The following is a 27,994-nucleotide window of genomic DNA, read 5'->3' as shown; positions in this document are numbered from 1 at the left end:
GCTGAACTTTGGCCCAGCGTTGATGCGACTTGTTAGTATAATGAACTCTAAGCTAAAAATAGAACAAAATCCTCTAAAAATAACTATGACAACGTCATCTTCAGGTGCTCATTTTAACATTCTTATATTAACAGGATTTCAACATTCACGTCAATCATTCACATAGATATAACTTACCACGTCCTGGTATCTTTCCGTTGTATAGTTCTTGGTGCAAAGGTTATCACGTCATCCAAATCAGTTGATTGTTTTCTGAACAGATCCAATTCAACGCATCTTTATAAACACCGGATCTTTATGATAATGTGGCGATACTAAGCTAAAAATCACAAGTATTTATTTGCCATAAATTTGCCACTTTATTGTCAAAATTGTGTATTTTATTCTCGCAATTTTATACCTTCCAAGCTTTGCCGCTGATTGTTTTCTACCTTCAGTGTTAGATCTAATAGTGTAAACTATTAGATCAAGGCGCATAGAGACCACTTTGATTTTGTTGTGTAATGTTCATTAACAATGAACAAAATTATAAACATTTACAAAGATATCAAAGCGAATTTCTAGATGTTGAGCCCACAGCCTCAAACTGGAGCTGTGGGACTTCATAAACTGGACCAACAAGAAGAAAATGATTTAAAATTAAGAAGAGAGCAGGTATTTTTGCGGTTACAAGTATTTCCAAACAGTTTTTCTGAAGAGTATTACGCACGTTGCATGGCGCGTTGTGACGTGTATAAAAGAGCCATCTGAGAGCCGCTCAGCAATCGCTTCGAAGAAAAGAGACCGAGTCGCTCTGTCAGTCTCTGCACCTGTTACTATGTGCGGGTACAGCTCGCTCTGTAAGGAGTCTTCTTGCACTTTTCTACTCGTGACTTTAATCCTGTGATCTGCCTTCGTCTTAATCACACCTGTTCAAGGTAAACCGACCTTTTACTTCAACTCTAAGCTCAGCTTAAGGCTAAAACTTTGACTCTTAAATGCCGTAAAAATCTGACATCGATCGGATACCAAATAAATGCACTATTATCGAAACCTTTACCTTTTAATAGCATCTTACCTGGTTGGAGGACTGTGCCCGGATCTCTGATCTGGATACATCATCAAAATACTAAATGTAAAAACATTTTAATGAGCATTAAATACAAAAACTTGTAAACAAAACCGAAACTTTTCAGCTGAAATCTAATTAGAATAAATTCATCTGCAAGTGTGTTGCCTCTTAACCTGGTTAGACTGACACACTGACAGCATGGCACGAGTGGGCATCCACGCTGAGTGCCGATAATATGAAGTGTATCCTGTAGTTGTGGCTGCAATCCTCATTGAAGTGTGTGAGAATAATGACAACATCATTGTTAACAGGTATCAGCACCTGTGTCATTTCTTACAGTGTTGAGCACTGTAAGAAAAAACCCTAAACTCTAGTAAAAACCTTGCAGCAGGATTCGTCAGCGCGTTACTGTAAAACTTACAGCAACCTCACTGTAATTTATTTAACAGTTTTACTGTGTTTTTTACATGAAACTACTCAGATTTCTACAGTATCTACTGATGCTATAGATTTTTACAGTAGGGAACAAATTATTTAAACCCCTGCTGATTTTGGAAGATCGGCCACTAACACAGAAATGATTATGATTTCAGTGGTAGGTTTATTTGAACAGTGAGAGACAGAACAGCAACAAAAAAAGAAAACAATTCAGAAAAAGTCATTTCAAAAAAGTTACTTACAACTTACAAAATCACCATGGGCTCAAATATTTTTCCCTGACTGTATTAACAGATTCTCTAATAATTTGGTCTTAAAAACACTGATAGTATTTCCACAAAATGATATATTATTAGTTGAAGCAGTGGGAGCTGGGACTACATGATCATCAGTGTGTGTGCACAAAAAGGTGGCAAACAAGCTTCCTCAAATATTTTCATATAACATACTACAAATACTAGTAGAATTTTTATTTCAAACAAAAAACAAATATATGCACTAACAGTAACAGTAAATACTATTTTATTGCCAAGGCCGAATATTCAGAATCTATATCAGTCCATCGCTACATGAAAAAAAAAGCAGGAAGTGATACTGTGAACATTTCAGAAACAAACCAACAGGGTGAACGTCAAAAATAGCACAAAGTGATTTGTTGACACCAGGTCCAGATCTGCAACAGGGTCAAAGAATGACTGCAAGTGTAATAGAACCAAGAGAGACATCGGCTATCAACACACACGTATCTCTGTCTGTCTGTCTTATTAAAAAGCTGAAGGTAAAAGATTTGGTGTGAAAGGTTCTCTGTTGGTTGTCTCATTTCCACAGAAGATTCCCATTAATGCCCAGCTGTCTTTAAATAACTGTCCTGTTACAGGGTTATGGGGGAAATGACTGTAAAAGGTTTGCACTCACCATGAGCAGCATTTCTCCTGTGACGTTTAACGCCTGTAGTTTTATTTTTAATAAAGGCCAAATATCATTTTATAAAGAAAGTGTAATGTCTTCTGAAGACATGATTGGCCCGTCTGTGTTGAGATTTAACAGAATTCATTGTGTCTTCAGTCTCTGTGTGTAATGAGGAAGAAGCTCTGGAGCCCCACAGACTGTGAATAAGATGTCAGTGTGGATTTCATGCCTTTCCTCGTGGCCTCACTGTGGACTCTGATCATCTACCTGAGTTCAGTTAAAGGTAAATAATGTGTTTCTATTACAGACTCTACTTTTAGACCATTTTAGCCAACAATATTTAACTAATGCTAAAGTCACCTGCAGGCCTTGAGCCATTCTTTGCATGTTATATATTTTTATTTATGATTTAGAAATGGAGGTGTCCAATAATAGCAGGTCTGCCAAGACCATCACGTTAAAACGCTGCAGTTTCAGAAGAAGCAGAAATCAGCAAACAAAGACAATTTCACATTTCTCTCTGCTTAACGTGCAAGTCCAGTTGTAAAATACTGAATTGCTGAATATATGTTTTATCATGTTTTTATCTCAAGAAGTAAAATGTTATCTTAATGTCAGTCTTCAATATAATTTGTTTTCATATTTATCAAACCTCAGTGGGAGTGAATGTTTGATGTGAATGTTGAAAAGCTTTTAATATGACAATGTCGTGCTCACAGTTTAACTGGACCAGGTTGAAGCTGAGTTAGTCACCGAACTTAAAGGTTAAATCAGTGCGGTGTTAGCACAAAGCAGACAACTTACCAAAGAACCGATTTCAAAATGTTTCTTTCGACACTTTGTTACAAATTGTTTGTTCCCATTTCTTTGGTTGATCATTCCCAGATCATTTCCAAATAGCTATCAGCTGAAAACTGGGGCTATCTCAGCACGGAGGCCAGTGTGTGCTTAAACTATCTACAGCAGATGAACAGTATCTGAAAGTCACGTCCTTAAGAAATAGGAAAAATCAAAACAAAACAAAGGTCTGACACAGGATCTGACAGATTCATCTGGCCAGTTCATCAGAAATGGTCTCAGCTTTGGTTCAGATCAGTGTGTTTGAGGAGCTCAGTAATGAGTATCTGCAGCCATCTGTAGGAGGGTGGAGGCTATGTCATGGAGTTCAGCTGTATTTCATGGAGATCTTGTCGAACTGATGAATTATGAACAAAGAAAAGTAACATCACATTTTGATCCACCATGCTGTACCATCTGAAAAACAAGGACTAGAAAGTGAGACCATGTTTCTCCCATGCTGATTTCTCTTTATTGGCTCCTGTTTTAAATCCAGACTTGAATTGAAAATCCTTCTAATCACATACAAGGTCTCGAATAATCAGAGATTAGTCAAAACGAGAGTAAAATGTGGAATTATACTGTGGTGGAAGAACATGAAAAACTATCGTGTGGGAGGCTGTCAGAAAGACTGTTTGTTGTGCTTCACAGTTCTGATGTTGTATAAAGTTGTGAGTGTGTCTGCTCCTCTGTCTCCTCAACAGGATCATTTGTAGTGGATGTGACACAGAGCTCTTATCAGGCAGAGGAGAACCACAACATCACACTGGAGTGGACGTTCACCACCAAACCAGACACGTCCATCTCAGCACTGAAGATCCGCTGTAGACTGATAACTGATCAGAAACCCTCAACTCTGTATTATCTTTATTATGGTGTCGAGTTCTCAGAGGTTCAGGATGAAGAGTTTTCCGGACGAGTCCAGAGTGACAAAGACGCCCTCAGAGAAGGACGAATCAGACTCCAGCTGTCCAGACTCAGGACTGAGGACTCGGGTCTGTACCTGTGTGAGGTGGACACAGGTTATGGCCGCGGCTACAACAGCTGCAGAGTCACCGTCTCTGGTAAGACAATTCATTTATACACATGTGATCACCTTGTATAAAAAAACAAAAACTGCTAATTTCATAGATTTTTATTTGTTTGTTTTGGTTGTTTTTCTTTTTTCCAGATACAGATTTTGCTAAAACCTCAAGAACAGAGACGTCACTGCAAAATCCAGCTCCTCAGAAAAAGACTCCAACAAATGGTGAGAAAATGCTCCAACTTTTCTCTGCATCATTCCTGCTTGAGTGTTTTTTGGTCCATTTGTGGTGACTATGTTTATTTCTTTATTCATCAACAGCAGGTCGATCTTGGGTCCCTGTGGTGATTGTTGTCATCACCGTACCATTAGTTTTGGCTCTCGCTGGTTTTGCTGCATATTTCTCTCTCCACATCTTGCAGAAACTTAAAGTAAGAAACAAACAAACAAACATGTTGTTGCTTCTTGCACCATCAGACTGACTCATTATTCTACTTCTTTCAGCAGAAGCATCCAGAGGATGACGAGACACAAAAACAACCACTATCAGTGTAGCTGCTGTACTCAAAGGAGCGTTGGTGTTAATGGAGCTGAGAGCAATTTATCTTTCCTGAATCTTCACATTTATGTTGGATTCAAACCATCAACCACAGGGAGACACTCGGGCCCAGCAGCACTGAGATCATCATAAGGTCACTCCTACAAAAGGATGTGAGATTGACTTGAACTTTGACCCCAGCTGAAGACTCGAGCTTCATCCAGCTTATTTATTGAGCTCATTTTCACACAAACAAAGTGACGTACAAGAAAACCCAGAGTGGAAGATCAGAGGATCTAAACAGGAAATATTCCTTACAGACGTCTTCAGTCAGAGTTGCTGCTGTCAGACTCTGGAGGATCTGCTTGGAAACAGCAGTGAAACTGATGGATTTCCTCCTTCAGTACAAAACTGTGAAGTTCAGCCTGGAGAAGAAACACTCCTCTGCCTCACTGTCAGCATGTTTAATGAATTTACTTACTGGTTGTTTGTTTGTTTGTTTGTTTGTTTGTTTGTTTGTTTGTTTGTTTGTTTGTTTGTTTGTTTGTTTGTTTGTTTGTTTGTTTGTTTGTTTGTTTGTTAAAGGTGAACTTAAACCTTTCAGTGAGACCTCAAAGTGTCTCTGAGGGACTAATTAAAGGGTTAAAATCCTCCCTGATCATCACTGTGCTGGGCTGACATAGATCATTCCCAAACAAGCAGTCTTTTCCATTCCATTTGCATTCATTACAGATGACAGTGGATATTTCCAGCACAGTTCATGTGGAAAGTTCGGGGGGAGTCACCTGAAAATTGTGTTGGTGACACAGAAGACTGGAAAAGCACCAACAAGTTTTAAAGTAATAGAAAGAGAATTTATGGAGCTCATAAGGAGAACTCCTTTGTTTTACTGACCTCACTGCATGAAAGCAGACTTTGTTACCACAGCTGATGAGCTCTGATTGTTTTTTGTTTTCTTTCATCTTTACTGTCTGAGAGAACCTGAGCTATAAGCTGATTACTTTAAACACCCTTCGTTAATCATCTGCTGCACTTTATAAACATCCAAAACAATGTGATTTACATCTCTGGATTTTTAAAGCTACAAATAATTCATTAAGTTTAATGTTAAACTTCCTGCTGGTCAGGACTTGATGTTCAGTCTGTAAAGTTTAGTCTGATTTGTGATCATGTTTTCAGTTTAGTGCTGAGAGTTGCGAGTGTAAAAGTGTCCAACGGTTTTATTTGTTAATTTTTATTAAATCTTTGGTCCATTTTTAAGTCTTAAAGTTTTACATTTACAGTGTCTTCACTGTGTTGCTGAACAGACAAACAGGAACTTTAATGCTCCATGTTCATTATGTGTCACTGTAATTAAGCAGAGATGTCTTTTACTACCGAATGTAAGATAGAAGATGTAAGAAATTATAAAATGAAATGAGAGATGATAAAAGCTTCACTTGTTTTACTGGAGATGAAATGTTGATGTTCACCTTAATTCTGACTCATCTTTTCAGTGCAATACCAGAGCTGGACACTAGAGGCCACCTTCTGATTTCTGTTTTAAAGCAGTAAACGTTGTCACTGATTTGTTCCACACATGAGTGTGAGTCTACGCTTCCTACGTACAAACACGTCTCTGCAGCCTCTTTGACTGCTGCAGTCAGTGGGAGTTATTGTTAATGTCCTGCAGGCCTGTAGGGGGCGACAAACAGACTTTAAAAGTAGCTACAGCCCTCGAGGCCTGGAGTTCGACACCCCTGAGCTACAGTGATCAACTTCCTTTTAAAGTGTTTTGAATGAGCGTTTTGTCCATCACCATCAACAGATACAGCAGTCCCCTGTCAATCACAAGTTAAGCAGGCCTGTCCTCATGTTCTTTACTCTAATGGGACCATCGTTACCAACTGAAGGTCATGTTGTATCAAATGCTCCTTTTATCTGTTGCTCATGAGGAAAATAAATCACCAGACAAACTAATTAAAAAAAAAAATACAGAGAAAATGACTCTTCTCTCTTTTTTAGAGTCGAGTCTTCAGGATCTAAAGTTTGGAGATCAGTGACAGAGATTTGATTTTGACAGTCTTGAGTTTGCATTCATAAACATTAAAACAAATCTTCTTAACGATGCAGAATTCACTCGGCTCCACAGCTTCAGGATAATACAGGATGGATCTGTATTAGGTTTGTTTACAGCTGGAGCTGCAGAAACCTATTTGCTGCTTTTTTCTAGACTTGGGCATCACAGTTTGATCAGAGTGTAACTCTGACTTGTTGAGATATTAGCATTACTTCTGTTACAGTCTTATTTTATATTCATGTCGCACAATGAGTACTGTATTTCCATATTACATTATTAGCCACTGTCACTGTTAGTAGCCAATCACATTAGATATCTGAGCATCCCTGACTCACTCACCTGTTGCCGTGCGCATCCAGCTCTTCGGTCACCTGACGTCCCAGCTGTCACAGGTAGGACTTGCCTACATGTAGCTGCTGCCTCAGCCTGAATTGGCTACACTTTTGTTGATTGGTGCCACTCATGTTTTGTAAAGATCATTTCCAGATTATTTCCCTGAAGCCTTCCATCGACTCCTGACATATTTTTATTTTGTGCCGTACCTTTATTATTTTACTTGGTAGTAAACAAGTGTGTTTGCAAATTTGGTGACGCTGTTTGTTCAGCATGTAACTTTGTTTTTTTACGATCTTAGCCTTACATCCATTATTGTATTTTTGCTATAAATGCTAATTGTATGATACATTGCAGGAAGTCGGGGCTGAGCGAGCAGCTGATAACTTTATAGCGAGGCCGCCGCTGCTTCTCTGGGCTACGTTTACAGAATATTCCTCTTTGCCTTGTGTTCATTTTACTTTTGCCTTTTTCTTTGTGCTTTTTGCTTTGTTTGGCCTTCTCACTGGAAGTTGGAAGTTTTAGAATAGCGGTTGAGCCTTACATGCAATATATGGAAGCCTGTTAATGTATTGAATTATTAAGTTAGATTCAGTGAAGCTGTCTGCTCTAAACTGAAGGAATTTTTTTTTTGTTTGTTCATTTGCTTTCTGAATGTTTTGATTTGTAGATTCTCTTTTGTGTGACACCACTGAAGACTGAAGGAGGCCCTTTTTCTAGCTGCAGATTACCAGTGTGTTTCTGCAGTACAGTTAACCACAGAGGATGCATTTGTTTTGGAGTTTAATTACTTTAACAACTTGTGTTTCTTTTATTCAGAAGCTGAAGGCCAAAAGTGGAGGCAACTGTGTGCCTTGGTGGTGGGACCATCTGTGCGCAGTGCTTATTTATGCACTCTTGGTTTGAGTGTGTGAAGATGAGCTGCATGTATGAGTTGGTGATCTTTCTGGACCTTCTCATCTGGTAATCCACAGCTCGGAATTGTGCATGTACAATCAGTTCATTGGTTCACTTATTTCGTATTTTAAACAGCTGTCAAAATTTTTATTTTACACTGAACCACATCTGTCTCAAGTATAACTGACCTGTGTGCCTACTGGCAGGTTTTTGTGCAGTTTTGTTTATTTATTATCTATATTATCTTTAATTATAATTTGCACAGGACATAAACGTCCAGCATTTTTCACCAGCAGTAAAACACCTGTGAGGAGTTTCCTCCACCAAAGCTTTTGTTTTATGTCAAATACAGCTTTTCTCCAATGCAATCATATTTGCTGTGTCAAAAAAAACAAAAGGGGAATAGATTTAATAATACTAGTGACTCAGTGGTTAGTAAGTGCATCAAAGCAAGAAGGTCCTGCAGAGAGATAAAGAGTGATGACATTTAACTTTAAAATTGTTTCAGTAAATGACACAGAAAGCAGCGGCCTCGATCATCTACATCAACAAGATGAAACATGTGCTGCTGTAACGTTTTCATTCCTGATGAACACAAACTCTTTCCAGTCTCACTGACCCTCACACAGTCATACAGCATGTTTACTACTAACCTGCTGACTGTGCAGAGCTTTTCCTCTCACTGTTACTGTCAGTCTGTGTTGTGTTTGTAAACTCTTTATATTGTTATAGTTTTACAGTTTTATGTTCTTTGTCTCGCTGCTGTCAACTTTAATGTTCTTGTCTGTGATTGGTCAGATGCTGCCAGCTACACCTTCATGTAAATGTGTTTGCAGCTACACTGACATCAGTGACCAGCTTAATGTCACTTCTCATCAGGAAGTGTAACTCTGACTTGAGTCTCAGTGCTGTTTCTGTTCTGTGTTTTTTCAGTTTTTGGGTTTTTGCTTATATGGTTTAAATAAGTGAATTTTCCTAAAATTCAGACATGATGACAGCCTAACATTGACCATCACTGCAGGCAGGAGGAGATTATTACTGCAGTCTAACTACAGTTTTTTGAGGATGATGTTTGTCAGAAAATCCACTTCTGCTTCACTGACTCAGCAGACTGACACACTTTTTAAATTGAATCAAACATGTTCTGGTTTTCAGAGACAATAATAATAAAAAACATTATAAAAGATGAATCATTCAAAGTCTAAGATCAATATGTTTTATATTCAGACATTCACACCAAGAATCAGTTTTTATCAACACAAACTAACAAGCATAACTCTTTAACTGATAACTTACCAAGCAGTGAAAACTAAAGTAAAACTATCAAATTTCTCAGGACTGAAGAAATGTAGACTCCACTCAGTCTCACATTCAAACCACCAAAATCTCAGTTGCAGTAATGTGGGTGGAGCAGTTCAACAACAAACTGCAGGTTGGTACCAGAGCCAAAGCTCCGTCCTACAGTCATTATGTTCTTGTACTGATCTGTGTCGTGTCCTTAAACTCGCTCTTCTGCTTTCAAGGTAAACAGCTTTTATTTAGAATCACTCTCAGTCACATTAGCAGCTGTGTAGATTATAGACTATCTCAGCTGATCAACTAGATTTAATCACATGTTGGTAAATTAATTAAATTCACTGTGAACATTTCTTCTTTGCTGTTTGATGTGTCAGTGACGACAGCTGTCAGCGAATCACTTAAACGGAGCTAAAAGGAGCTGAAAACTGTTGCCTGATGTTTCTCAGGCAAGTTCTGCACTTTTAGGAGCAACTTAATTCTGTTTAACAAAATATTTCTAGAAATTTGAGGTTTACATCTGTGTGTTGAGATTTCATGGAGTGATTAACTGTCTGCAGGCTGATTGTGAAGAGGAGACGTGTACTGACTTCAGGCTTCAGACTGTGGGCTCGTTCTCGTCCATCATCTGAGCAGTCATCATGGACTGGTTTCACTCTGTTTCTCTGTGGAATTTTATTCTCAGCTTGGGTTTTGTTAAAGGTTATTTGTTAAATAACTATAATTAACTGATGAGTAGGTTTTAAGTATTGATTCAGTTTCATTTGTTGAATATTTCCAGTGTGACTTTTTTAATGTTCACATGTAATTTATAAAGGATTTATTTCTTTAGTTTAAAAAAGCATAGCAAGTTTCCCGTGAGAGTAGAGACACTTTAACTTCCTTTAACTAAAGACCTCAGCAATCATGCATGTAAGAGGAAACAGTGAACTCCCTCAGTTCACATAAGTGGAAGTGAAAATACTGATCAAACCATAAACAGTAGTTTCCATTTTTCATGTCCACAGTGAAGAGTTTTGCTTTGTTTCTCCAGCAGCACAATCCTGAAACTGTTTCAGAGTCTCTGTGTTTCCAAACTGAGCTGATAAATGTTTACAGTAACATCTGTGTTATTAGTTGATGTTGAGCTCCATCTGCAGGAGGGACACCGTTAAAATGTCACCAGTGTTTAGTTTCTCTCACATTTATCATGTAGCAGATCTCAGTGGGAGTGGATGTTTGCTGTGGATGTTTACAGGCTGAAATAAATAAAATAAAAATAATAAAAAAAAAAAAAAAAAAATCTGATTTGTGGTTAGAAACACTTCGAGTGGGCAGTAAGACTGAAATGAAAGCTGAGCTCATAAGATCCACCTGAGCAGCCATTTTTGTTTTGTGTTTTAACTATTAATGCTTAGTTAATACTGATCATTATGGTAGTTGTAAGGATTTGTTATGATACAGCAGTGAGGATAGAGTTTAAAATCTCTCTCTATATAAATTATAACTGAATGTTTTTTTTCACATTTTCACATTTGATATAAAAAATATATTTAAATCATCATGAAGGTGTTATGTTTTCATGTAAAACAGGACATGATGTCATGTGATAGTATGTTTGGTTTTTTGTTTTTCTCGAAAAATGAACCAGAGTATTAGGAGATAAAATAATAAAATAAGGATTAAATAACAATAATAAAATCCAGAAATATTCATACTGTATCAAACACTCGCCTGATTGTTGACTTCAGTATTCCCTACAAAGGTGAGCTGTCCTGCTTCTTTCTACTTGTTAAACTGCAACTCAACACTGGAGCTGCTGTCTGCAACATCCCGTGGCTATGAAGGCGTCTCTGAAGTCTCTTTGTTGGCCTTACAGCTGATCGAGAGGAGCAGAGACACTGTTGTGTAAAAACTCAACTCTAATCTAACCATCATTCTGTGCATTGTTAGAACTGGTCTAAGATGCTGCAAGATACTCTACAGAGCTGAGTTAACATAACAATATATATGTACTAATCCTCAACCTCTGACGGTCTACTGTTGATTACAGTAAATGGACAGTGTGACTGTCCCTGAGACAGTTAAATAAAGGTGTTTGTTTTTTTATGTTTCTGTGATAGATTCATGTTTAAATTAGCTCATTTATTTGTTGGAAAATGTTAAGATTTATTGGATAAGATAATAAAAAAAGGTATAATTAATTAAAACTTGTCTAAAATATGTGGCAAAATAAGGGTTTTGTTACAAGTGTAAAGTGCTGTAAAGTTTGTCTAAGGTAGAGTTTCTAATGGTCACATGATCATAGTTTAGCTGAGAGGACAACCATGGCAATTTGGGTCTGAACAGAAGTTTTTTCTTCTGTTTCCACAGTCTCTGAAGAAGATGAGAGAGAGAAATAAACTAAATAAACATCAGTATGATGTGTGGCTATTGTTTGAAGGAGCCCTGCATCCCTGTGATTAGATTTGCAGACATGATTAAAGAAGTTATGAAGCTTTTGGTTAGAAAAAGCTGCTGAACTGATAAGAGATGAAGCACGTCTTTATTTTAGACAAACTGATTACACGTGTTGTCTTAAGCAGGATTTGCGGTCCAGCAGAGGCAACACTGTTGGCTCTGCCTTAGGGCAAAGTTACAAAAAAACTCATTTTTTTCTGAATTGTTTTTTTTATTTCCTTTTAGTTTCAATTCACATCCAGAGCAGATTTTCTTATTTCAACTTAGTTTTTATTGCTTAAAAATCTTTCATTTTTATTGGTTAAGTGCTACTTTTATTTATTTTAATTATTTTAATTTATTGTTGTATACAGGGCAAATGTCAGAGAGAAGATATAGGTAAACCAGTCGAGGTGCTACAATAAAAACACTGAAGTTGATTTCACTATAATAATCCAGGATTGTCCAGGCCGCCTGCAGTGACATTAGTTCTCAGCAGAGCTACGCCCATTCTGTGCTAAATGCGTGTCCTGGAAGAGGAAGTGAAAGTGAGTGTTTATCCCTATTGAATGTCATCTGCTTCCAGTCAAGCACAGACTAGACTAGTTCTCAGTAGAAAGACTCAGTTCTCAGTCTGAGTCATTAATGACACAGCACGTTTGTGTTGTGTCATTAATGCATTTCATGTTTCTCCATTATGAAAGTTCAGAGTCACCTACTTCACCTGACAGCTTAGCTTGTTTTTATTTGTCATCAGTCAGACACATTATAATGTCTGAGTCTTCAGTACTGAACAGAAAGTAAGACAGAGCAGATTTAGTTACATGAAGCTGAGACTTGGAGTTTCTACAGAAATAATTCAAATACAAAGTAATTTAGGTGGTGCACGACAGGCAGGAGGTCTTATGCAACAAAAATACGCTTTTTATCAATTCCCGTCATTACCTAATTCAGTATAAAATTGTACACAGGTTACATTACTCAAGGGAAGGAATTCACAAAATGTATCCAGACTGCTCTCCCTTCTGTGAAAAATGTATGACACATTATGGAAATCTGTTACATAGTTTTGCACTTCGTCCAAGGCTTCAGAGTTTTGAGTGTAACATCTTTACCTTTCTGTCTAATATTCTTAAAGTCAAGATTGATCTAAATCCAACAGTAATTACCTTTGGGATCTTTAAAGAAACACAAAGCTTTACAACATGTTCAAAAAAGTCTTATGTCATATGCACTGATCATTGCAAAGAAACTGATCCTGCAGCTTTGGAAAGGCAAAAAGGTTCCTGCACTTCACCTTGAAAAAACAAGATATACCATGAATGGCAATGTTGTTTTGCCTTGTTTTGTTTAGGGAAGGGGGGGGGGGCATATGTTCTATTAACTTGTAACAACTGTGATACTTGCTTCTAATAAAAGATATTTGAAACGAAAAAAACAAAAGGAAAGCATGACAGGCACGCAAGCGTCACATTGAGATTTTCCCTTACTTATTTAGGGGGACTTCATAAGCATCTAACCCCACCCTGAATGCAGTAGGCGGAGTCTGTTTTATATAAAGAGCGAGTGAGCCTCACAGGTCATTCATTCAGAGCGAAGCAGTCAGGGACTGATCGGACTGCAGCTTTCCAGAAAACTTTCTTCAGTCAGAAAACGGAATTTTTAATCATCGATCATGTCTCTGAACAACTTCTACTTTAAGGACTCTTCCTTTTTCTCACTCCGGACTTTTCTCCTGTGCTCGACTTTGTTCATCTGGACTTCTGCACAACAAAAAGCTGAATTGAGTATTATCAGCTGTGCTGTGTTGTCCGTCACTAACAGTGTGACAGCTGTCAGTGAGTTACTTTAAAACCGGAAGAAGCTTAAATCGAGAAGATAGTCAGGCAGGTTCTGACTGTGTGAAGCGACTGCTCTCAGTTTACAGGTTTGTTTATAACGGACACGATGGAGATGATTTATGGCATTATTTTATGCCATTGTTTTTGTCCCTCTATTCTGAGTGCATGAGTGCAAGTGTTGCATTTTGAGGAGACAATTATTTTTGAGTGAAGAAAATTCATTTCTGCGTGCAAATAATGTATTTCAATGTTTGTTATTACACACACAGTAACAGCCCCTCTCACTTAGTTGTTGGCATTTGCTCTGCTCTGTGCTGACAGACATTAGTGGACCTGGTCTCAGTGTGTCCTTCCCGCTCTCAACATCTGTGCTCCCTGCACGCTCAACTCTTTCTGTACACGTTATAAATGCTCCACAAACCAACCAATCATAGATTTGGATGCAAAATTTCTGGTTGGCTGTTTTGGTTTCCAATCAGCTGGCTAGCTACTGAAATGATTTCAGGACGTTTAACTTTTTGTCTGTTTCCAGGTGAGGTTCTGGTGATTGGTTCAAATCTTCCAATCATCGCTGCTCCGGGTGATGATGTCATCCTGCCGTGTCACCTGGAGCCCACGTTCGATGTCCAGGGTCTGACGGTGGAGTGGTCCAAACCCGACCTGAAGCCCGACCCGTCAGATGAGTACGTTCACCTATACAGACATGGAAAGGAGGTCCCCGACATGAAGATGGCCTCGTACTTCAGGAGGACGGAGCTGTTCATGGACGACATGAAACACGGGAACATTTCACTGAAGATCCTGAACGTGTCGGAGGAAGACAACGGCAGATACAGATGTTTCATCCCCAAGCTGCAGAGCAGAGTGAAAGCTGCTGTTGTTGAACTTGTAGTCGGTGAGAAGATTTGTTTTGGTGATGTTTGGGGTTGAAAAGTCAAAGACTCTGATTTGTCTTTTAATTTTTTTTTTGACTGTTTTGTCTTTTAGATCAAAACTTTGCTAAAACCTCAACAACAGAGACGCCGCTGCAAACTCCAGATCCTCAGGACACGACTCCAACAAATGGTGAGAAAACAGTCTGTTATGTTATGTTATGTTCCCCTAAAAAGGTCCAGGGGATGAGGGGGAAAGTAACAAAAGGTGTCAAAGTTGGGGGGGAAAAGGAGACAGGGAGGCAAAATGCTCAACGGGTTTTATTAATGTTTCTAATAATAACCGAACTAAAAGAGATGGACAAGCTGCTATCACCTTTTAAAGGAAGAAAACAACAAAACTCAGCTGTTGGTCAATAAACTGAAAAGCAAGTTAAAAAAAAAGGTTAGTTACCAACCTGCCTGTTTGGTGCCCTGGGTGAACACACCCTCTACTTATTCTGATATTTTATTGTGAATCCTGTTGTCAGAACCATACTGAATTTAACCAGATAAATATTTTATATAGTGTGTGTGTGTGAGAGAGAGAGTATGCAAATGGATAACAAACAGCCAATATAATTCATCATACATTGAGAATAGCAGACAAATCAACGATATACCTCTTCCAATAAATGGCTAATTAATATTGGGCTGAACACAGTCAAAAAGATTCAATAAGCCACATCAGTGTCTACTGTTTACTATCATAGCCAAGTGGCTAACTAAGGTTAACAGAAGTTTTCACTATTCCTACTAATGAATGTTATCTTGTTTCGGGATACATAATACCTGCAGTTATCCAAAGACACATCTTCTTACATTCATCTTTTGCTCGTTTCTCCTCTTCTTTTCTCTACTTTTCTAAACAGACCTGATGGCTTTGATCTTTTCTTGTCCATCTTTAATCAGTAATTTTGCTGTATCAACATCCAACCCCACAACACAAATTAACAGATCTACACCTTAGTGCACAGATTCGGGTTTTTTTTTTGTTTTTTTTAACTGTTCAGGAGACACAGCACGGAGGAGACCATTGTTTGACAATCAGGACGCAGAATATAATGCGCTGTTAAGAAAGAAAAAAAAATCTGTGAAACGGCGAAGCCATGAAAGGTGAAGCACGTTATAGCGGGGGACCACTGTATCCAGAAATAGATGCACACCTATACGATTTATGGTAAAGTGAGCTGCCTTGTATGTACATGTGTTGAAGTTTCCTTGTTCATTTTCTCTGAGGCTGAGGTTGGGGAGTGGCTTTGTAAGCATCTGGAATGTTGGTATACCAGGTCCAGTGTTATAGTATATTACCTCATCGAAAAGCTCACAGAATCCAGGCAGGACAGCTTTCAGGCTTGCATGGTAAAAATCTCCTGCCACAATTACAGCACAGTACGGGTGCGTCGTTAACTGTTTATTAATGGCTAGCTTAGCATCAGTTTGTGGTGGCACATAAACTGCTATTATTGTGATTGCTGTGAGCTCTCTTGGCAAGTAGAAGGGTCTACACCGTGGTGTCCAGGCCTCAAGAGCCAGTGTCCTGCAGGTTTTAGCTCTCACCCTGGGTCAACACACTTGAATCAAATGATTAGTTCATTACCAGGCCTCTGGAGAACGTCAAGACATGTTGAGGAAGTAATTTAGTCATTTAAATAAGCTTTGTTGGATCAAGGGCACATCTAAAACCTGCAGGGACACCGGCCCTTGAGACCTGGCGTTCAACACCTGTGGTCTACACCCTAGACCCCTACTCTGCTACCATACACTGTACCAGCATATATTCTATGTTTGGACAGCAGAGGGCAGCATTAACTGTGGTGTTGTTACACGGGTTATTGTTCACATACACTAGCAGACCTACTCCACGTTTCTTACTGGACTCTTTGTTCCTGTCCACTCTGAATGATTAGTTCATTACCAGCCAAGTCTCTGTCACAATCATAGCACAGTAATCCAAACAGCGTGAGGTGATCCACAGTTGCAGGTCATCCATCTTGTTGTTTACTGACCATGAGTTGGTGAGGAGGAGACTTATAATAGCAGGTCTGTAGGCGGTTAGTGCTTAGCTCTCAGCCCCGCTCTCTCCCCCCTCTTCTGTTTCCCATGCCTCCCTCACCTGCGCCACTTCAGATGTTGTATTGTGAAGTTGGAGTCCCTGTTCCTTTGGATCTCAGGGGGGATTGAGTGCCAGTCACTGTTGGCGAAAGTGTGCAGGTTTGTGTGATTAGAACCGTGAGCAGTTCAGTTTTACTGTACTGCTCCTGCTAATTGTGAAGTGTAAGTGAAATGAAATACACAAGATAAAAAGAAAGCTGCTAAATTGCAACTGCAACTGCTCGCGCCACGATCTTACAATTGTTATTTTTGCCACCTTTCTTTCATTTTGTGCCATGTTTCACTCTTAATATCTGTCCTACTAACACTGATATCCATATCCAACAAAGGTCGGTCTCTTTGTAGCTTCCTTTTCCTGTTCTGTTTGCCTTCATCTCCCTTAACTCCATGATGCGCTGGTACCCATAAGAAGGTGACCACAAGCCCCATCATAGTAATTCTGTATAATATTTGCTGAACGTCAATCAGAATGTCAGGTCTGCAGGTCTGAGTGACCGTCTTGCAAACTAGGCAATGATGAACTCGAGTTGGAGCATATCACAGATCTCAATGGTCTTTCATCTTCAATCCACTGGACCGTAAACTGTATTGAAACCCTTTTCCCCATGTATACTGATAAACAGTCACTAAAGCCTTTCCTTACTTTTGTGTTAAACTCAGGAACAATAAATGCTATCCCACTTTGGTTGGCTGTATTCCTTGATGCATCTGTGTATATTTTGACATAACTGTAACACTGATATGCAGTGTATGTGAGTTTAAGATAAAAGCCCTATCCGTGTTCTTTTGTTCAATAGTGTGAAATCTAATACCGCATTGGGGAGTATCCATAGTGATAGCTCTTCATAACTCTTCAATTCTCTTTTTCTTTTGCAGCAGGGTTGAAAAATTGTCTTTTATGCATGATCTTGACCATATCTTTGTAGACTTGCCCAGTGGTACTAGAGCTCACCTTTCTCTGCCCTTAAGTATTTTTAATTGCTGATAGGAGTCAACTGTACAAAAAAAGGTGGCCCCTAAGGCAGGAGATATGGCAGGACAAACCCACACAAGGTCAATTTCAGGAGGAGACCTGTCTAGGGTCGTAACACAGTCCAACTTTTCTCTGCATCATTTCTGTTTAGGTTTTTGTGTAATTGTGGTGACCTTGTCTTTTTTTTACATCAGCAGGTCAATCCAGGGTCCCTGTGGTCATCGTTGTCATCACCTTATTAATAGTTTGGGCTGGTTTTGCTGCATATTTCTCTCACCACATTTTAAAAAAACGAAAAGTAAGAAAGAAACACACAACCATGTTGTTGCTTCTTGTGTCATCAGAATGACACATCATTCAACTTCTTTCAACAGAAATATCCAGAGGATGAAGACACACAAAAACAATCACTACCAGTCTAGCTGCCTTGCTGAAAGGAATGGTAAATGGACTGGTTCTTGTATACTGCTACTCTGCTTGAGGAAACTACACACTTTAAACTTTCACCCCAGAAAAAGACTCAAGCCGCGTCCAAGTTATTTATTGAGCACTTTCACATAAATAAAGTGTTATACAAGAAATGATCCTCCCTGATCACCCACTGGACCAGCTGTCTCTGCGTTCGTCATGCTCAGGGTTTATCTGATGAATAGACCAATGAATGTGCAGCAATAAACATTAGAAACTGATCTGACTGGAGTGTCTGGTTTGCAGTAACTTGTTAATCGTTGTCTCAGTTTTTGTTTCCTGCTCGGCTCCAGCAACTCGTTTCACTTTGACAGCGACAGTTTGGATCACTGTGTCGGAGTCTGGGGTCTTTATCTGTGGTAAGTCTTCTTTTTATTTGCTTGCTTTTTCTTTTTGTTTGTTTTTTTGGGGGTTTTTTTGGTTTTTAGTTTTGTTTTTTTCAGTCAGGTGACAAACAAACAAGAACCTTATAACAAAACATTAAAATTTGTGATGAAAAACTGGGATTTTTTTCTACATGTTACTGAATGAATTCTGAATAAAGTCAAACTGTCAGCACATACTGACAGGTTCTTTACTGTTTTGTGATTTCTACTTCTTGGGTAAGTCATGTCTCATGACGCAGTTTGTTACTCCCGTCCTGTGTTCCCTCTGTTTAGTATCAAGTCTGTGCCTGTCGTGTGTTTCCTGTTTTATTTGATAGTCCCTGTCCTGTGTGCAGTGAGTGTTTCATGGGCCACCATTAAACACTTTTCTTTAATGTATTTGCCAAATAAAGATAAAACACAGAGCTGACTGCAGCGGCATGTTTCTTTCTGTCATGACAGCTACATACACACAGACTACTGCTGTTTACAGAGTGGGTGGAGTCAAATCACATGGATTGTTTCGGTTTCTCCTTTGAAAATGACTCTTAAGCACAAACTCAGGAGCCAAGCTGTCTGAAAGTACTAAAGATGAAGCATGTTTACTAAAGTTACTAAACTTATTCTAAAATTAAATTGAGCATTCACCTGTCTGTGTTAAACTGTGACAATCATCAGTTAACACGACTTTTCAGCTGTTTGGGGGCAGAGTCCGTTTGGTCCTCAGAAATAATCCTTAAAGTTTGGAGGTGTTTGGTTTGTTCTGCTCTCTGTCAATCAAAGCTAGAGAGCTCGCTTTTTCTACGTTCAAAAGAAAATATAATATTGGCTCAAGGGGAGGGAGCACTATGCCAAAGACTTGTGGTTCATGCTGACATTTATGCTCAATGTTATATCACTTATTCCAGTAATGTTGTGTTGGTGTCTCATGGTTATTGTTCCAGCTTCCAGTTTGGATTCAGGAGACAGGATTGGATTGGATTCAGGAGTTTTAAGCCTAATCTTTCAAGATTAGGCTTAAAACTTTCCCTTTTGCTAAAGCATATAGTTAGGGCTGGATCAGGTGACCCTGAATTGCCCCTTAGTTATGCTGCAATAGACGTAGGCTGCTGGGGGATTCCCATGATGCACTGAGTATTTCTTCTTCAGTCACCTTTCTCACTCACTGTGTGTTAATAAACCCTGTGCACGAGAAAATGCTAACTTCCTGTTTTAAGACCAAATGTAGAGTTTTACATTTCCGGTAGCTTTATTTTGCGGTCAATCGCTACTGCAAAGGTGGACTCCAAAATCATGTCCAAAATACAAAAACGGAAAGATCGCATTAAGTTACAAAGAGCAGAAGGTGGGAACACTCACCATTGCTGTGTCATAAAAAAAAAAATCAAATGATTGATTTTGATATTTGAAGAGTGTAGATTGAGTGGTTGTTTACATCACTCAACAGAAGCAGAACTGCATCACAGAATCAGAAGCACATCTCTGTATAGTGACAGTTCTTATGATTTAAACAGGCAAATGTTCAGCATTCAAACTACAGGTGAACATTAGTGAAAGCCAGATGTTTCCCCCGTAAAGTCGATATCAGCTAGAAATTTCAAGTACACACCCACATAGCATCAACAAACCGCGAATAAAAAGGAAATTAAAAAAATAAAATAAATGATTGCTGGTAAGTGTCTCTATATATTAGTATTTATGAAGGGTATGTTGTGATTTACCTTCAAGATTATATAAATACTGAGAAATGTAAAATTTGAATCCTTTCTCTCTTTTGCTCTGAGGCGCAGGACAAAAAATATTGACAAATAGATTAACATCATGTACGGATATATCCGGTAAATGCCCAAGACATCATGAGAAATGTAAATCGCCGTTTGATTCATCCATTTAGTTGACTTGTTTTCGAAAACCCGACTGTAAACAAGGCGTGAATATCACACTAGAAACGAAGCGCCCTACAGGAGTTTCCCCACCGGAAGTAGCATATGCTAAGGCACACAGACCTCTCTACACTGAATCATACTTGTTATTAATCTCTCTTCCACGGCATGTTTTTCATCCTGTTTTCCTTCTCTCACCCCAACCAGTCGCAGCAGATGGCCCCGCCCCTCCCTGAGCCTGTCCTGCAGAGGTTTCTTCCTGTTAAAAGGGAGTTTTTCCTTCCCACTGTCGCCAAAGTGCTTGCTCACAGGGGGTCATATGATTGTTGGGTTTTCTCTGTATGTATAATTGTTGGGTCTACCTTACAATAGGATCTACTGTACAATATAAAGCCTTGAGGCGACTGTTGTTGTGATTTGTCGCTATATAAATAAAATGAATTCTATTGTTTTGAATTGAATTGAATTGAATTAAATTCAATTGAACTGAATTGAATGTGTATGCAACACAGATATAAGTGAAAAAAGAAAAAAAGGTGGAGTCGAAAATAAATAAATGCAATAAAATATGTTAAATAACTGACATGTCAGCAGACAAAAAGCGCCAAGAAACACTGTAAACAAACATACACTATCTCACAGCATCTGTGGGTGTGGGGAGTTTTTGTGTCACAGGAATAAAAAAGAAACTGAAAAAATCCATTTGTCATGCATATAAAAAAAAAAAGTTGCTTGCAAATAATGGATGTGCTTCATAGCTTTTCTTTTTACAGTATGTTAGAAATGGATTATAGTGAGAATGACGTTGCTTCTCATTGAAAGCAGATGTAGTTTTTAATTAGATATTAATAATTAGATATATTAGGTTTTGTTTTTTTTGGGTTTTTTTTGGGGGGGGGGGGGGGGGGGGTTGACAATGATGGTGATCTGCCTGGACAAAAACTTCCAGGCTGATTTTTTTGTCTCAGTACAAGCCTGACCAGAATACATTTAAAATCATTGCCCTCTGTTATGTAATCAGTGATGATCTAAATGTCTCTTTACATATAAACTATTTTTAAATCGCTTAAACACTGAAACAGCTTCTTGAATGTGAAAATTTCACTGGGACTGAACCTGTTTTCCTGTTATTGTTACAGAGTGGAGGAACTCATTGATCAACAGTACAGGATCTGCAGTCTGGAGATGATGTTCAGAGTAGGCAAATGAAGAAACACATCACAGACAAGCTCTGAACTTAAAATCCTCGAAGATATTTTCTCTTTTGTTTGTTTGTTTGTACTTGAAAGTTTTTTAAGAAAGCAGCACGTATTTCCAGTGCTGACTAAAATATTTATTTGAGGTAAGATTTCTTTAATGTTGTTAAAGAATTAGAAACATTAACATTTAGAAAAAACACATGATGTAATATTAGTCTGCTGGACTTCCTGTGAGATGCAGAGAGTAACAGGAAGCTTGTTTTGCTTATTGATTTTCAGAGTAAAGAGTGATGGCTCTTCAGGAGATCAGTGAGATCTTTACACACAGACCCTCGGCCTTCTCTGCTGCTGTGCTGCTTCTAACACTCGTCCTCTGCAGAGGTGAGCAAAAACTGCTGAGCATTTAAACTCATCTATGATCAGAGCAGACACAGATCAGGGTATATGAATTATGATTATTTATATTTTGTACTGTTTACTTTTTGTTGTTTTGTGTAAACAAATAAGGAAAGATTGTTAATAAATAAATGTGATTCTAGGCATCATGATTGTTGGAAACAAAATGTTGGAAACGTAAATCATCTTTAGCAGGAGCCAAAACAACAAGGAGCAGATTATGGCGTTCTGAATAAATGGACAAATATGACAGGCTGTAGTGGGAGCCTTGAAGTTCTTTGGATTTATAAAAGAAATGTGATTCTAGGCATCATGATTGTTGGAAACTTCTCAAATCTTTAGGATGAACCAGAACCACCAGGACCAGATTGTGGAGTTATGAATGAATGAATATAGCAGGCTGTGTTGTGGGGGCCTTGAAGCTCTTTGGATTATAACAGAAATGATGCTTCGTTTATTCCTGTGTTTTACTGTCTGATCTTGTACTAAGTTGTGAGTGTGTCTGCTCCTCTCTGTCTCCTCAACAGGATCATTTGTAGTGGATGTGACACAGAGCTCCTATCAGGCAGAGGAGAACCACAACATCACACTGGAGTGGACGTTCACCACCAAACCAGACACGCCCATCTCAGCACTGGAGATCCTCTGTTACATGAATAATGATCATAAACACATAACTCTGTATTATCTGCTTGATGGTGTCGAGTTCTCAGAGGATGAAGAGTTTTCAGGACGAGTCCAGAGTGACAAAGACGCCCTCAGAGAAGGACGAATCAGACTCCAGCTGTCCAGACTCAGGACTGAGGACTCGGGTCTGTACCTGTGTGAGGTGGACACAGGTTATGGCCGCGGCTACAACAGCTGCAGAGTCACGGTCTCTGGTAAGACAATTCATTTATACAAGTGATCACTGGGAGCTGTTAACGTTAATCATGGTTCAAACCTGAGATAAAATTGGTGTGTATAATTGTTACAGGCTTTCAAAGTGATGAACACAAATCTTTAGCTTCCACTTTCATAACAACAGTGTCTTTATAAATATCCTGTTTGATTGATGGAGTTTCAGACACCAGCAGCTGTAGCCCCACTTTCACTGACTCGAGTCCATGAACTGGATCTCCTTCAGTGTTCGAGAGCTGATGTTTCCTTTTGGAGCATTTTAATAGAATTACCAGAAAAACTGTGTAGTTAGAAAATTACATCCATAAACTGCATCACACAGACACACACCTGCTAATTAGTGCTGAGTACAGTAACAGACATATAGGAAGTCTACACAGAGATGATATGAAACTATCCATGGAGACCAACACTGGTTGATGTAGAAGACTGTAAACATGGTCATTTCTGCTTTAAGTTGGACTTTTTAACACAAGAGTCTTTGTGGCTTACACACACGTGAGGCTAATTCTTCATGAAGCTGCTGGTCCAGGTAACATCCCTGAAGGAGGCCTCAGAGTCTGAGTCGACCACAGAAATCCACAGTGTCCAACCTCAGTGACACTGTTACTGAGCAGCTTCATCAGGACATGTGATGGCGTAGATGTAGATGGCGTGTAAGATGGCGCCGGTGTGCATGGCTCGCCGTCCACGGTTGTCGGATCCACTTTTGCTCTGCGTGTTTCTATTGTTTTTGTCACTTTTATTGAACAACGCTGACTCTCTATTGACCTACGATCGTGAAGCTCTGTTAAATATTCGACTTGCCACAGAGAATTTGGGAAGGACTAACGCTGATGGACAGGACTTTTTTCCACCTCCGCTACTATCTGGAGTACCGCATCACCTGGATTACACCCCTACCACATCTCATAAGAGGAAGCGCTTTAAACGTCGGGGAAAACGCAGCGGGCTACTCGTGAAACTGAAATCATATTTGGCTCTTTCATCTGGCAGTAACAGATTAGTTTCCGAATGCACTCTGACTGAATTCAGACCTCTGCACTGGCGTTTTGTCTCCTGTCGCTTCCTGGAACCTACTGGCACCTGGCTGGTACCTGTTGTCGGCTTGGCTGAAGAGATCCAGCATCCCCGCCTTCTCTTACCTCATCTTCGCTGCAGTGGAGCAAATCCGCGGAATCTTCGGCAACTGAAACAGGTTCCCTGGATGGCTGTCACCGGTCTGACGGACCCTACCAGGTTTGCCCTTGTTAACGCTAGGTCGCTAGCAAATAAAACGTTCATTTTGAAGGATTTCTTCACCTCTCATAATCTGGATTTCCTCTGTGTGACAGAAACCTGGCTAAGTGACGGTGAGTTAAGCTCTTTCTCAGAACTATTACCGCCAAATTGTTCGTATTTTAACTCACCAAGGACTACGGGCCGAGGTGGAGGAGTGGCCACAGTTTATAAATCTACTTTTCATTGTCGCCAGCTGTCACCTGTCACTTTCTCCAGTTTTGAACTGAATATGTTTGAGCTTGGTAGCAGTCATCCTGTTCTTTGTGCGGTGATCTACCGTCCACCAAAATATAATAGGAACTTTGTTAATGACTTCTCTGAGTTCTTGGCTGAAATAATGCCAAAGTATGACAAGGTTTTAATCTTGGGTGATATGAATATTCATGTGTGTTGTCCTACTAAACCATTGGCAAAGGACTTTTTAAACCTACTTAATGCTTTTAATGTTTTGCAGTCTGTCACTGGTCCCACTCATAAATATGGACACACTCTGGATCTGGTTTTGTCTTATGGTTTACCTGTTTATAATCTTCAAATTTATGATGTCGTCTTTTCTGATCATATGCCTGTATTGTTTGAAACTTCTCTTCCCTGTAATATCACTACCTGTGGCCCTCCTACTGCTTCTCGCATGTTTAAACCATCAAGTGCCGTCCAGTTCTCTACCGCCTTTAATAAGGCCTTAAATGTTGACTCAGAGCTCTCAGTCTGTGCCGACACTGAGGTGCTGACTGCAAAATTCTTATCTACTTGTCAAATCATTCTGGATACTGTTGCTCCTCTGAAGGTCAGGCGGCCTAAATTGAAGTCTGAGCCGTGGCTGAACGACATCACTCGGGCTGCTCGAAGAGAGTGCAGAAAAGCAGAACGCAAATGGGAAAAAAGACAAGCTACAAGTGTCTTATGATATCTTAAGAGATAGCTGGCATAGATATCAGAAAATTGTCAAGAACCAGAAATCCGCCTATTTTGCAGGTGTTATTAATGACAACTGCCATAAGCCCCGTGTCTTATTTAGTATTTTAAGCTCTGTTCTTAACCCTCCCCAATCCTACTGTATAGAAGCTTCTGCTGAAACTTGTGAAGCTTTTTTAAATTTCTTTGTGGAGAAGATTTTATCTATTAGAGCACATATTTTACTCCCTTCTTATGACCCTTCTGTTATTTTTACGCCTTTAGCAATTTTTAGCCATTTTGAACCTGTGTCTCTATTTAAACTGGGTAAAATTGTCACCCAAATCAAGTCTGGCTCTCCCAGTGATGTTCTTCCCCCTCGCTTTTTTAAAGAAGTTTGGGGCACTATTGGACCTTATATTCAAAGGCTTATAAACAGCAGCCTGACTTTAGGCCATGTACCTGCAATTTTTAAACAGGCAGTGGTCCAGCCTCTGCTGAAACGCCCTGGCTTGGATGCCTCTTTGTTGAGTAATTTCAGACCTATTTCAAAGCTGCCTTTTGTTTCTAAAATTTTAGAAAAAGAAGTGTGCTCACAGCTGCAGGCTTTTTTAGAGAGTCAAAACATTTTTGAGGTATTTCAATCTGGTTTTAAAGCACTTCACAGCACAGAGACTGCACTTTTGAGAGTTTTTAATGATATCTTATTAACTGCTGACTCTGGGAAGTCTGTCTTACTTGTGCTTTTGGATCTCACAGCAGCTTTTGATACAGTAGATCACAATATTTTGATTTATCGTCTAGCACATCATGTTGGAATTAGAGGCACTGCCTTGGAGTGGTTTAAATCATACCTCTCTGATAGAAGTTTTTCAGTCTCACTTGGTAAATTTCATTCATCTTCCGCCCCCCTCCCATGTGGTGTACCTCAAGGATCCATCCTTGGGCCCCTTCTTTTTAGTATTTATTTACTTCCCCTTGGCCATATTATTAAAAAACATAAAGTCTCATTTCATTTTTATGCAGATGATTGTCAAATTTATCTACCGATGAAACACAATGACCTTAACCCCCTCAGGCCTATTTTAGAATGTCTTAAGGATATCAGAGCATGGTTGGCTCTGAATTTTTTAAACTTTAACGAAAAGAAGACTGAAGTCATTATATTTGGGCCGAATGGACCTGGTGTCCCTCCATCTGACTTGGGTCCTCTTACATCGTGTGTCAAATCAATTGTCACCAACCTTGGAGTAAAATTTGACACAGCTCTTAAAATGGACAAACAAGTAAATACAGTGGTGAGAAAAAGCTTTTTTCAGTTGAGGCAGCTCTCTAAAGTAAAACCTTTTATTTCTTTTTGTGACTTGGAGAGAGTTTTGCACGCATTTGTGACCACTCGCCTTGATTATTGTAATGGACTTTATATTGGTATTGATCAGGCCTCACTATCACGCTTGCAAATGGTCCAGAATGCTGCTGCTCGCCTGTTGACAGGGACACGCAAACGTGAGCACATTACCCCTGTTCTTGCCTCCTTACACTGGTTGCCTGTCCATTTTAGAATTCATTTTAAAATTTTATTGCTTGCTTTTAAAGTTTTAAATGGCCTGGCTCCGTCTTACCTGTCAGACCTTTTACACCAATACACTCCACAAAGGTCTCTCAGATCATCTGACCAGTCACTCCTTGCTGTCCCCATGTCGAGACTTAAACACAGAGGAGACCGAGCTTTCGCTGTTGTGGCCCCCAAACTATGGAACAAACTGCCCCTCCATATTAGGCAGGCCCCAATACTTGAAATGTTTAAATCACTTTTAAAAACACACTTTTTTTCAAAGGCCTTCTAGGAGTGTTATCAGAGCCAGTTTGTAGTCAGTTTTTAGTCAGCTGTTGGTCATTCTTAATCTTTTTACTTTGTTAATCTTATTCATTGTATATCTTATTGTTTATTCTACTCATGTTGATTTATTTTTATCTTCTTTTTCAATTATATATTTGTTTTGTTTATTGATTTCATTGTATGCTTAAAGTATGGTTTTAACTGCTATCTCTGTTTTATTATTGGAAAGCACTTTGGTCAACTTTGTTGTTTTTAAAAGTGCTATATAAATAAAGTTGGATTGGATTGGATTGGATGTGAGGAAACCAACACTGAAGAGCTACAAACTGTTTCTCTCATCACAACATTGTTTTTGTTTTTGGGTTCTTCATTGTTGGTTTCATGTTTCAGTTTTGTAAGTTTCCACTTGGTAGAAATAAAACTGTGAGCAACTTAATTCACTGTCATAACATTAGATCATTTTCCAATTTATTACAAAGAATTTTTTATTTTATTTCAGAATCAAGGCCTGGGAAGACAGAAACAACTCAGCAACCTGGAAGTCTCCAACCACCAGAGCTGAAGGAAGAGACCAAAGGTAAAAACAAAATAACTTTACAGTTTACAAAATCACTCATTCATTATATTGTTTATACACAGTTCAGTCAGGAGATATGGGCCAAATCTGAGAACTGTATTAATTTACCAGAACAGAAAACACTCCCATCCAGTTTTCTAGAAATGGATTTAGTTCAGTCTTAAAATAAAGAGAGTCTAAGACTAGGCCTTCATAAGTGAAACTGAGTCTATATGAATAACAAAGTAAAATCCTCCCATAAACCTGCAGCTCTTTCAGGTAAACATACTGAGGTTCTGCTTCAAAATGTCAAATATCAGTTTTATCCAGTTCTGGGTTTTGGGGGCTCGAGTCTTTCCTGGCTGTCATTGGGCAAAAGGCCCGATGTAAGCTGGAGGTCACCAGACTGTAAGTGGAGATAAATGAAATTCTCTGTGCATCAGAAACATGTAAATAAAGTCTGGTGTTCACCTCCCAGAGTAATACTGCTTATTTAATGGTTAATTCCACTTCCTGTTTTTAAAATGTGCTCGTTTACATCATTAACTGAATTATGTGTTTACTGTTTTTTG

At 39.0% G+C, this 27,994-nt stretch overlaps 2 protein-coding genes across 2 annotated transcripts in view; both read left to right on the top strand.

Moving 5' to 3' along the window:
* Positions 1-27,994, top strand: part of LOC106676523 (butyrophilin-like protein 2) — a 95,224-nt gene that overhangs the window by 65,845 nt on the left and 1,385 nt on the right. The window contains exons 3-15 of the mRNA XM_076882149.1: positions 2,555-2,681; positions 3,940-4,299; positions 4,407-4,484; positions 4,581-4,690; positions 13,625-13,634; positions 14,174-14,536; positions 14,629-14,706; positions 17,835-17,938; positions 18,015-18,467; positions 21,496-21,698; positions 21,835-21,936; positions 22,479-22,832; positions 27,366-27,443. Of these exons, the coding sequence (XP_076738264.1) occupies positions 2,624-2,681; positions 3,940-4,299; positions 4,407-4,484; positions 4,581-4,690; positions 13,625-13,634; positions 14,174-14,536; positions 14,629-14,706; positions 17,835-17,938; positions 18,015-18,062 (1,209 nt within the window). The 5' untranslated portion in view covers positions 2,555-2,623 and the 3' untranslated portion in view covers positions 18,063-18,467; positions 21,496-21,698; positions 21,835-21,936; positions 22,479-22,832; positions 27,366-27,443. The remainder of the gene's footprint in view (positions 1-2,554; positions 2,682-3,939; positions 4,300-4,406; positions 4,485-4,580; positions 4,691-13,624; positions 13,635-14,173; positions 14,537-14,628; positions 14,707-17,834; positions 17,939-18,014; positions 18,468-21,495; positions 21,699-21,834; positions 21,937-22,478; positions 22,833-27,365; positions 27,444-27,994) is intronic.
* The window catches only part of LOC112432939 (uncharacterized), a 112,951-nt gene continuing 85,853 nt past the window's right edge, over positions 897-27,994 (top strand). The window contains exon 1 of the mRNA XM_076880673.1: positions 897-917. The gene's annotated coding sequence lies outside the window, so the exon portion shown is untranslated. The remainder of the gene's footprint in view (positions 918-27,994) is intronic.

This window comes from Maylandia zebra, linkage group LG3 (genome assembly GCF_041146795.1).
Source record: "Maylandia zebra isolate NMK-2024a linkage group LG3, Mzebra_GT3a, whole genome shotgun sequence".
Classification (NCBI taxonomy): domain Eukaryota; kingdom Metazoa; phylum Chordata; class Actinopteri; order Cichliformes; family Cichlidae; genus Maylandia; species Maylandia zebra.
This window is presented reverse-complemented; position numbering and strand designations above follow the sequence as displayed.